The sequence below is a fragment of the Bubalus kerabau genome, chromosome 16 (genome assembly GCF_029407905.1).
Source record: "Bubalus kerabau isolate K-KA32 ecotype Philippines breed swamp buffalo chromosome 16, PCC_UOA_SB_1v2, whole genome shotgun sequence".
Taxonomy (NCBI): domain Eukaryota; kingdom Metazoa; phylum Chordata; class Mammalia; order Artiodactyla; family Bovidae; genus Bubalus; species Bubalus kerabau.
In genome coordinates this window covers 72,653,850-72,664,875 of record NC_073639.1, presented here as the reverse complement: position 1 = coordinate 72,664,875, position 11,026 = coordinate 72,653,850, and the positions used below count along the sequence as shown (strand labels likewise).

The following is an 11,026-nucleotide window of genomic DNA, read 5'->3' as shown; positions in this document are numbered from 1 at the left end:
GTTTCCCTATGATATCAAAGCCATATTATCTATGTAACACATTTTTCCAAAACTTAGTGGCTTAAAACAGCAGACATCTATCATCCAGGTGCAATTTAGCTGGGCACGTCTTCTTTAAGGCCTCTCAGAAAGCTACAATCAGGGTGTCAGCTGGGGCTCAACAGGGGAGGATCTTTGTCCATGTTCGACAGCGTGGTTGTTGGCAGGATTCAGTTTCTTGTTGTTCTGAGGACCCTTGTTCTTCACTGGCTGTTGGCTCTTTCCACTCCTGGCCTTTTGAAGCCTTATCCTCAGAGCAGCTTACCACATGGCAGCTGGCTTCCAGCAGAATGACCAAGTAGGAAAGCAATGGAGAACAAGCAAAACAGAAACCAGAATCTGTTTGTAATCTACTCTCAGAAATGACATCCCATCACTTTGCCATATTCTAGTTACTAGAAGTAAGTCATGAGGTCAAACTTTTACACTAAAGACCCCACATAAATCCACATGAGCGCCGCAGGTTTCAAAAGCATGTCCAGAGAAGCATGTTGGAGTCCAGTTAGGCGACTGTTAACAAATTGTCCCTAACAGTGCTGACTGTAGTCTTCAGTACAGGGGGGTTAGCTACATACAGCCCCTCATTCAGAAAGTACAGGGGGGTTAGCTACATACAGCCCCTCATTCAGAAAGTACAGGGGGGTTAGCTACATACAGCCCCTCATTCAGAAAGTACAGGGGGGTTAGCTACATACAGCCCCTCATTCAGAAAGTACAGGGGGGTTAGCTACATACAGCCCCTCATTCAGAAAGCCCATCCCTCCTTACAAAACAAGGACATACGCAGAGCTCTTAGATAGATGGCCCCCGTCCCTAGGACCTCACCTGTCCCCAGACTTCAGTGTGCGTTAGAACCAAGTGGGAGTCGGTGAAGCCTGCAGCGTCCTAGGCCAACCCCTCAGATTCTAATTCAGAGGTTGGTGGAATGAAGGAGTCTGCGTGTTTATAAGGTGCCCAGATACTTATGTAGGGGCTACATGGACCTTGTGGAGAAACCACACACCAGGCCACCTGTTTATATTTCAAAGCACTGAGCACAGTGCCTGGGTTTTTGCCCAGGAAATAGCCTGAGAACAGCCTCGTAACCAGTGCCGGACGTGCACAAGATTTCCTGTTCCCTCCCAGTCCCGTGTATTCTAAAGTGTAAAATTAAGACCTCCCTTGCCCATCCCCCAGCCCGTCCAGGGGAAAAGAAGAAAAGACAACAGTCACATTTCTATTTTATAAGCACTTGGTTTTATTGCACAGAAGCAATTGAAAGTGGACTCCAGTGGAAAAGTGCGCCCTGGCGTGGTACAGTGGTCAGCGCCTAGCCCCACCTGCTGCAGCTCTTCCGGGACAGAGAGCTTTAGGCAAGGACCCGACCACCCCTTTGGAAAATAGAAGGCATTCAGGAATAGGTTAAGACATCTCAAGCATAATGTGTTTCTAACTGCTCATTCATTATTGCGGTCATCTGTCAGTTGCACATACAGGAAATAAATGCACTTATTTAGAGAGGAGGGGGCAGTCTGTATAGTCAAGTGTTTACGTGTGGCATTCGGCATATATCACATTCGGCTACATAAGCTATCATAACATAATTGCCCATCGCCTAGGGAGGGTTTGGGCCATGGAGCTGGGAGTTGGGAGGACCCTCTCTTGCTAACATATTGCTAATAGAAATTCCTGTTTGGTGAAGGAGGGCCTGTTGTCTAAGCAGAGTTTCTTCTTAAAGAAAAGAGAGAAAAAAGTGAAAATTTGTGATACTGACCCTTGAGCTCCCAGACCCCCCTGAGTTTCTTTGGCTGCTCTGAACGATCCCTTCTCCCTGCCTTACTTCTCTCCCTTGGTGGCCTTATCTTCTGCGGCCTTCTCTGCAGGTCTGCTGTCTTTCTGGTCTGTGCTGGAAGATTTCTCAGCCTTGGCTTTCCCGGGTGTGGAGGCCTCCTTGCCAGTTTCCTTGGCTTGGGCCTCTGTTTTGGGTTTCTCCTCAGGCTTCTTGGCTTCTGCGGCCTTCCCCTCCTTGGCGTCTTTTTTCTCTGGTGCTGCCGGCGTCTCTTCCTTCTTTGGCTTTTCTGCTGCTTTGCTGGGTTCTTTGGCCTTGGCATCATCTGGTTCCTTCTTGGCCACCTCAGTCTTCTCTTTAGGCATAGCCTCTTCCTTCCCCTTGGCAGGAGCCTCCTTCTCTGGGGTGGTTGCTTTTTTCTTATCTTCAGCCTCTTCCTTCTTGGCTTCAGCTTTGGGTTCTTTGGGCTTTTCCACAGCAGGCTCCTTCTTCTCCTCGGGCTTTGGAGCCTCCTTCTTGGGCACCTCATCTTTCTTGCTGTCCTTCTTCTCCTCAGCTTTGGGTATGGCTGGAGCTTTCTCTTCCTCTGCCTTCTTTGAGGGCTCTTTGGCTTTCACCTCCTGGGGTTTTTCTTCCTCCTTCACAGGGGACTTGGCCTCCTCCTTCTTTGGGACCTCCTTCCCAGGAGCCTTGGCCTCATCCTTCACAGGAGACTTGGCCTTCTCTGGGGATTTGGCCTCCTCCTTGACAGGGCTTTTGGGCTTCTCTGGGGACTTGGCCTCCTCCTTCACAGGGCTTTTGGGCTTCTCTGGGGACTTGGCCTCCTCCTTCACAGGACTTTTGGGCTTCTCTGGGGACTTGGCCTCCTCCTTCACAGGGCTTTTGGGCTTCTCTGGGGACTTGGCCTCCACTGGGGACTTGGCCTTCTCTGGGGACTTGGCCTCCTCCTTCACAGGAGACTTGGCCTTCTCTGGGGACTTGGCCTCCTCCTTCGCAGGAGACTTGGCCTTCTCTGGGGACTTGGCCTCCTCCTTCACAGGAGACTTGGCCTTCTCTGGGGACTTGGCCTTCTCTGGGGACTTGGCCTCCGCTGGAGACTTGGCCTTCTCTGGGGACTTGGCCTCCTCCTTCACAGGGGACTTGGCTTCCACTGGGGACTTGGCCTTCTCTGGGGACTTGGCCTCCTCCTTCACAGGGGACTTGGCCTTCTCTGGGGACTTGGCCTCCTCCTTCACAGGGGATTTGGCCTTCTCTGGGGACTTGGCCTCCTCCTTCACAGGGGACTTGGCCTTCTCTGGGGACTTGGCCTCCTCCTTCACAGGGGACTTGGCTTTCTCCGGGGACTTGGCCTCCTCCTTCACAGGGGACTTGGCCTTCTCCGGGGACTTGGCCTCCACTGGGGACTTGGCCTTCTCTGGGGACTTGGCCTCCTCCTTCACAGGGGACTTGGCCTTCTCTGGGGACTTGGCCTCCTCCTTCTCTGGGGACTTGGCCTCCACTGGGGATTTGACCTTCTCTGGGGACTTGGCCTCTTCCTTCATGGGGGACTTGGCCTTTTCTGGAGACTTGGCCTCCACTGGGGACTTGGCCTTCTCTGGGGATTTGGCTTCTTCCTTCACAGGGGACTTGGCCTTCTCTGGGGATTTGGCCTCCACAGGGGACTTGGCCTTCTCTGGGGACTTGGCCTCCACGGGGGACTTGGCCTTCTCAGGGGACTTCACCTCAGCTGGTGACTTGGCCTCTTCCTTCTGTGGGGACTTGGCCTCCTCTTTCACAGGGGACTTGGCCTTCTCTGGGGACTTGGCCTCGGCTGGTGACTTGGCCTCCTCCTTCTCTGGGGATGCGGCCTCTTCTGCTGGGGGAGACTTTACTGCTTCTCCTTCCTCCTCTTTGGCCTCTTTCTCTTCTTCTTCAGTCACTTCTTCAGTCACTTGGACCTCCTCTGTCTGTTCCTCCACAATCACAGTTTCCTTCTCTGACTTTTCTACCATCTTGATCTTCTCTTCACTTTTGACTTTGATATGAGTGGACACGGAGGGGATCTTGGGGAGTCCTTCTGGAAGGAGGAAAGGACTCGGGCCAAAGCCAATTCGACACTCTTCACCCTCCAGGAGTTTTCTGCAGAATGGATAATGAAACATGTTACTATTAACTCAAAGTCGATCACTGAGGTAGGGGGCTTCCTGAGTTACTCCAAAGACCCCCTATGGGTAGTGATACATAGTTTGGTGGAAGAAGGGATGTGAATGGTGGGCACTTAGACTGGAGGAGGTCACTAGCAGATCATCCCAAGGACTACCAGAATCTGTACCCCAATGGCATTGCTCTTGTTTTAATTCAGCTAAGGCTACCACTTATAAAACTTTTTTTCCTCTGAAAAATGGCCCTCAAGAGAGAATGCCTATATTAACAAAATTTACATGTATTGTCCCTCAAAATGTTGTTTAAGAGAAAGGGGGGAGTATGAGCAAGAAATTCCACATTTATAAACCTGGGCTTTAAAGGTATTAGAATGTCCCCATTTGAATTTCAAGGGTCTGTTGTTATATTCTCATCCTTTGAATTTTAGGAATAGAGTAGGGGCAGAGCCATTCAAACTCTTCAAGCCTCAGTCTCCTCATTGGTAAAAACAGGGTCATTAAGAGTTTCTACCTCAGAGGGTGGTTTCAATGAAATAATGAATGAAAAGAATCTCTTTAAGAGGTAGAGTTGTAAAGGTCCTTGACAACTCAAGTCCCTCCTTTCTCTCCCAAGACAGGCCTCTGGCTGGCTGAGTCTGAGAAGAGGGTGGGGAGCTTTAACCCTCTACATCACTGTCAGAGCCTCTAAGTCATGCTCAACATATTTGCTTCTCAGAAGACAGAACAATGGTGGCCAGCACTCGGGGGAAGGAGGGGAAGGGATCAGGGAGTTATTGTTTCATGAGCACTGAATTTCAGTGTGGGAAGACGAAAAGTGTTCTGGAGGTAGATGATAGTAATGACTGGACAGCAATGTAAATAGTTTTAATGCCACTGAACTGTATGCTTTAAAATGGCTAAATGGTAAATTTTATGCCTATACATTTCACAATAGTAAGAAAGAAAAAAAAATTTTTTTTTTTATTTGGTCTCTAAGACAGCAGGCTACCTCACTGCGGAGCTTAAAATCCAAGGCATCTCCTTCTGAGAACACCAGGGCTCCCACCACCCAAAGGCCCCCCGGCCCCCTCACCTGTAAGCAGCGATCTCAATGTCCAGAGCCATCTTGACATTGAGTAGATCCTGGTACTCTCGGAGCTGGGCTGCCATCTCCCACTTGGTGTTCCTCAGCTCTGCATCCAGCTGCTGGATGGCCTCCTGGGGAGGAGTAGTCACACATACATCGCCATCAGTCACCATGGAGACCTCGGCACCAGCGAGGCTGGAGTGGGTTCTGCAAACCCAAAGAGGCCCAGGCCAGCCCCCACCTTGTGAAAGCTTCGGGACCTCATTCATGGACCCGGAACAAACATCCCGCTGTGTGTATAACCTCAGCCTGTGGAGTGTTCTGGAATGGAACACGCCAGACACCGACCATGGCTACCACAGGTCATTGGGATGACAGGTGAATTTTTACAGATCTTAAGCTTAGAAAGGGCTCAGTGGGAACTTGTCTGCTTTGGCTCCCTATTGTCTGCCCAGTGCTCCAAAACACCTACACAGTAAAGGCTCGGGAGGCAGCTGCCGTTGATGACTGAGACCATGCACAGAAGCACGCTAAACAGAGCTGAAGCCTCTCCCTGACCCAAGCCCCCTGAGCCACTGCTTAAAGGAAACCACCATGGCTGATCAAAAGGCAGCCTCTTTTTCTACAACAACCACATACTGCTTGTATAGTAAGTTCTCTAAAAGAATTTTTAGACACTTTCTTTCAATCATTGTCTTTAGTGGGAGGTATCTGCTGAGGCCTTCCCAGGCTGTCCTCACTCAGACACTGGTTACTGTTTACTGAACACCCACCACGACCAAGACTCTGCTGTCTCTCACTCATCTCATAAGAAGTTCATCTCTCTCTTTAATCTTCATAGCTCTGCAAAGGAGGCTTTTTTTTTTAATTGCATTGAGAGAATTCAGTCACAGAGAGAGGCAGATAACTTTCTTAGAGTCACACAGCTAGAAAGACATACAGGTACCCCTGGCATGTCTGACTCTTAAGGCCTGTGCTCTCCATTCAAAGAGGGACAGTGACTTGTCCAGGGTCACTCAGCAAGGTTAGGTGGTCTGGCTTTCTGCCCCACCCCTGCCCACCTGGTAGGATGCGATGTCAGCCTGGTGACGGTCCTCCAGCTCAGAGCGCTGCCTCTCCAGTGAGTCCTTGGTGCTTTTGAGCGTCTCCAGCTCTGTGGTCCTGGCCTGCAGCTGGCGCCGGTACTCAGATATCTCCTCCTGTGCTGAGCGCATGGCATCTGTGTTCACCTTGGCTGCCTCGGACAGTCGGTCCAGCCTCACTGGGGGAGAGAGAGGCAGGGCACAGGGTTAGACAAACTGGATTTGGAAGGGGCCACACACAGGTTAAGGACCTCCTGAGTGCCAGGGGCTATTTTGGATGCTTCACTCATCCTGTCCTTTGTGACAGGCAGATGACACTGCCCAAGGCCAGCAGGCCAGTTTGAGCAGCAGGACTTGGGTTCAAATCTAGTGTGTATCTGGCTCCAAAGATCACACCCTGACTCCCCAAACGCAGGCCTCAGGTCCTGCACAGCAATAGAAGCCCCTATTTCTTCTGGCCCTTCTGGTTCACCTCCCCAACAAAGGCTGGCAGTGCTGGGGGTTATGAAACCTGGCCCATGGAGCTTAACCTCAAGCTTGGGGTTGAACAAATCAATGAGCCTATGACCTTTAGAGGCATTAGGGCTCTGGGAGCCAAGGAGCCATAGCAGAGCCCAGATCCCTGTGGAGTCTGAGGCCCGTGTGCCAGCTCCTCTGCCCCTTCCTCCCCCTGGCTGCGCGTTCTCTAGCACAGGAGCCCCTGTGCCCATGGCAGCCACACCCTGGCTCCTGTGAGCAACAGGCTGCAGGTTCCCAGAAGGCTTCAGGGGCCAGAGAGGGTCTGGAGATCTAGTGTGAACCTCCCGACTGTGAGCATCCTGAATCCTGAGATAATGATACCCAGGACCTGAGTCTTAGGAGTTGAGGAGGAAGAAGAGTGATCCAGAAGTCCTGGGATGGTCTGCCAGGGTGAAGGGCAAAGTCCAAGAGGGCAGCTTGCTCTGGGAGGAGCCTTGCTGCTGCAGAGATGGGGGAGGGGTGGTTCTGCTACCGCAGAGGAGAGGCAGGAACCAGAAAAGCCATGCACCCAAACCCCAGCTTTTCTGGTTTTCTCTCCTAGTGTTTCCAGAGACTTAGAGACCATCCAAATGGGTGAGGATTCTTACCCACTGTGTATTACAGGCTTCTCTGAAAATCACTGAAGCCTCTGTGCCCTCTCCCAAGAACAATGCAGAAGTTTTAAGGAGCGTGGAACGCCCGAGGGTAAGAAGCCCAGTTGGTCCATTCCCCTTCTAATCCCAAAAGGAATGAAAACCAGAGAGGGCAGAGTGTGGGTCAAAGTCACCCTGCGGGTGTTGGACACAGCTTCAGAGCTGCAGCAGCTGCACCCTAGCTGACTCAGGGTGGCGTGGAGGTGGGGGAGGGAGATAGATTTGGGAGGCTCCCAGCTTTCAGGAAGGGGAGAGAGGACATTCAAGGGCCCCCTGGCCCCTTCAGCCTCACACACCAATTGGTTGTAATGATGGCCTTCCTGGGGAGAGAGAATGTGAGAATGACTCACCCTCTCTGACTGTAGCAGGGAGGGGCCTGATAGGTGTCAGGAGAATGGGGTCCCCTGCAGTGTGCAGAAGAGGGGGATGGGCAGCATTGGACGGGGAAGGGATGTTACTTTGAAGGGCAATGAGGGACCTCCCCGGTCCCAACGACTAGAAGCCGGCACCGCTTTGGAGCGGTAGAGGGAACCTGTTGGAAGTGGGGCTGATTCACAGTCGGGGGGTTACCCTGACTTGGGAGAAGGAGCAGAGAGGACTGAGAATTGAAGGACAGATACAAGGACCCTGGAGAAGGCCAAAGGAGAACCTAGAGTGGGGAGGAAGAGGCGGGGAGTGCCGCACAAAAGACCCAGAGTAAAACTGATTTTTAGCTAAGGGGCGTGCCCTTTGCTGGGGGAACCTGAGCAACCGCACCATCCAACCAGCCCTCTAGGCCGACTCCACCGACGCCCTAGGTCACACCGCCCTGCCTCTCGATGTCCGACCACCAGGGGGCGCCCCTCCTCCCTGCCCCCCGCGCCTGCAAACCTCGGAACCACTCCTCGGACTGAAGCGTGCTCTGCACCGTGTGGCCTTCAAGCTGCGCGCGGATCTCGCGCAGGGCCGACGTCACGTCGCACTTGAGGGCATCGCGCGCCTCGGCCTGCGTCTGCACGGCGCTGCTGCTCTGGATCTGCCCGAGCAGCTCGCCCACCTCCTCCTGGTGGTGACGCCGCAGGTAGCCGCACTCTTCCTGCAGGGCTTGTGCCTTCTTCTGCAGCTCGACGCGCGCCGCCTCGGCCTCCTGCGCAAAGCGGGCCAGTGCGCGCGTCGCTGCCTCGGCCTCCTCGCGCTGCCGGGCCTCGTCGTCCAGGCGCTGGCGCACGTGCGCGATGTCCTCCAGCAGGTGCTCCTGCTCCAGGCGCAGCTGGCCGCGAGCCGCACCCAAGCGCAGCACTGCGCCGCGCATCTCGCGCACCTCGCGTTCGTACAGCTCGCCCATGGCGGCGCGGCCCGCCTGCTGCTGCCGCAGCGCCGCCGCCTCGCCCTCCAGGCTGCGGTTATGCGCCTCGAGCTGCCGCACCTTGTCGATGTAGCCTGCGAAGCGGTCGTTCAGCGCCTGCAGCTGCTCCTTCTCGCTGCGCGCCACCACCATACAGCCCTCCGGTCCGTTGCTCAGGGTGTCTAGCGAGTCGGTGCTGGAGGTAGTCCCGGCGCCTCGGAAGCGGCTCGGGGAGGCCGACACGGAGCTCACGGAGGTCCGCGCCCATGAGTGGAATCCGCTGGAGGAGCCGGCTGCAGAGCGCGCTCCGCCTGCGCCGCCTTTGCGAGCCAGTGCGTAGTGCAAGCTGCCGCCTCCGTGAAGCGGCGCGAAGGCGCCCAGCAGCGCGTCGGCGCCGCTGAAGCTCATCGTGGCCGGAGCGGGTGCGGCCACCGGCGGAGAAGGAGCCCTGAGGCTAGGAGGAGGCGGGCGACACTGCGGCACCTCCGGACCGGCCGGCCCTTTTATAGCAGCCCGGCGGGGTCCAGCCCCTCAGCAGTTCGGGCGGGGGGGGTGCGGGGAGCGGCGGAGGAGGGCCCCGCCCTCTCCGCCTCCTCCCCCAGCGTCCTGGGCCGGCCGGCTCCGCCGCAGTGAGAGGGGCGGGGCAGGGGAACCTGGGAGTGAAGGGAATCGACAAAGCAGCGTCAGAGGAGACCCGCGCCCCCACCCCGCCGAGGGCGTCAGACGGTAGAGGACTCCCGGAGTCGACGGCCGGGGACCCCCCGGGTGCGGGTGGCGAGACCCTACTACTATGTTCGGAAAGAGAGAAGGCGTCCGAAATGGGGGAGCGAGGGCAAGGAGACCAGATGGGAATGGGACAGGACGCCCTCGGGATGGGGTGGTGGAAGGCGCAGTAGGATGAGGACCCCAAGTGATAGGGGGCACAGGATTTCCCTGATAGTTAGACCGTCAGGAGAGGGAGCTCAGAGTGTCTGCAGCCGGCCCGGAATAGGGGAGGAGAAAAGTACTCCTGAATGGAGGCATGGTGGACGCTACAGAGAGTAGAGACAGAAGACCCTAACTGCTAGAGAGGCCACCAAGAGAGGGCTCAAGAACTCGGCAACCGGCCCGAAAAAGGGGAGGGGGCCTGGAGTTGGGGAGGGGCGGCAAGGCTGCCCTGAATTGGGGGTGTGGGAGACACTGCAGAGGCTAGAGAAGGGAAGCCCGGATTGGGGGTGGGCGCAGTGTTCTCCTCAGGATAGGAGGCAGGAGACCCCGAAACCGGCCCCAGCAAGAAGGACTCTCAGTGAAGTGGGCAGAGGGTTCCCTGTAAAGGCGGAGTGTGCAAGGGTCAAAGAACCAAGAGTGGGGGTACTGCAGGGAACAGGGCATGGCGTTGGAGAGCTGGTGTGAGTTGGGTGTGGGGTTGGGGGAGGTGGCAGGGGTGCCAGGAGTCCCTCGGGCCAGGGTCTGCACACCGAGGACAGCCCCACAGTTGCTGGCAAATGACCTTGAACACGTTGCCCCCACCCCCACTCGGTTCGCCCATCGGTACAAAGAAGAGACCTTGCTCCAGGTCAGGCTGCAACTTGAGACCCCCAGAGACTTGGGAAGTCTCCAGCATCAGTAGAGGAGAGGAATCCTACTGCCCGTGGACATAGCAGCCACTTCCCCACAACTCGGAAGTCCTTTCTTCCTCTCCCCTCTGCATCTCCTCGGCTTCAACTTGTCGTTTCTCCCCACACCCACAAGAGACAAGTGGGTGTCATGGCTGGGCTCCCTTCTCACACCCGGAGAAGCGGTGAGAAGCTTTCAGGGTATCAGAGCTGCTCACCCCCACAAGCCTTAATTCAGGTAGAAAAGAGGGCCTTTGTATTTGGGGGACCTGCACTGCTGTTGATAGTTAGCTTTGACTTGGGTTTGACTCCAGTCAAGAACCCTGGGAGTGGGGGTGGTGCTGCGGCTGATGCTTCAGCACCAAGGACAGGGCCTACTCTTTGTTGGGGAGAAAGGTGTTAATTAACCTCTGCCTTCCCCTTGAGGATGGGAAGGAGGAATTCTATCTCCCTGATGTCTGATCCCTGTGCTATGCAGATGGGGGACTGAGGAGGGGTGGATGGGTAATCCAGTGGGGTCACCCTGGCAGCTAGAGACCCAGCCCCTTAACCTTCTATTGGGGGTCCAGTTCCTCCATTCTGTGACTGTCTCCCACATACACACCTGTCTTGTCCTTCCATTGGAACTGAAGGGGCCTAGATGTCAGGTGTGGTGAGACGGGGAGCCTTGAGACCCCCTAGGGAGTCACTGAAGGCTTCCATCCCAGACCTGAGCCTCCCTCAGGCAGTTAATTCAACCTGCACTACATTTCCAGTCTGCACGGTTTTCCTTCTGTAGGCTCCCCAGGGTGGGGACAGACAAATACCCTAGGGAAGACCTCTATCTGTCCTTTTCTCTCTGCACTCCACCTCACTCCCAG

General features: G+C 55.2%; 1 protein-coding gene across 1 annotated transcript; it reads right to left on the bottom strand.

Moving 5' to 3' along the window:
• Positions 1-1,252: 1,252 nt before the first annotated feature.
• On the bottom strand, positions 1,253-8,996 carry NEFH (neurofilament heavy chain). The gene is made up of 4 exons (XM_055549698.1): positions 8,118-8,996; positions 6,076-6,275; positions 5,021-5,145; positions 1,253-3,925 (listed from the first exon to the last, which is right to left on the bottom strand). Exons 1-4 carry the CDS (start codon positions 8,977-8,979, stop codon positions 1,855-1,857), a joined length of 3,258 nt encoding a protein of 1,085 aa, XP_055405673.1. The 5' UTR covers positions 8,980-8,996; the 3' UTR covers positions 1,253-1,854.
• Positions 8,997-11,026: the final 2,030 nt, after the last annotated feature.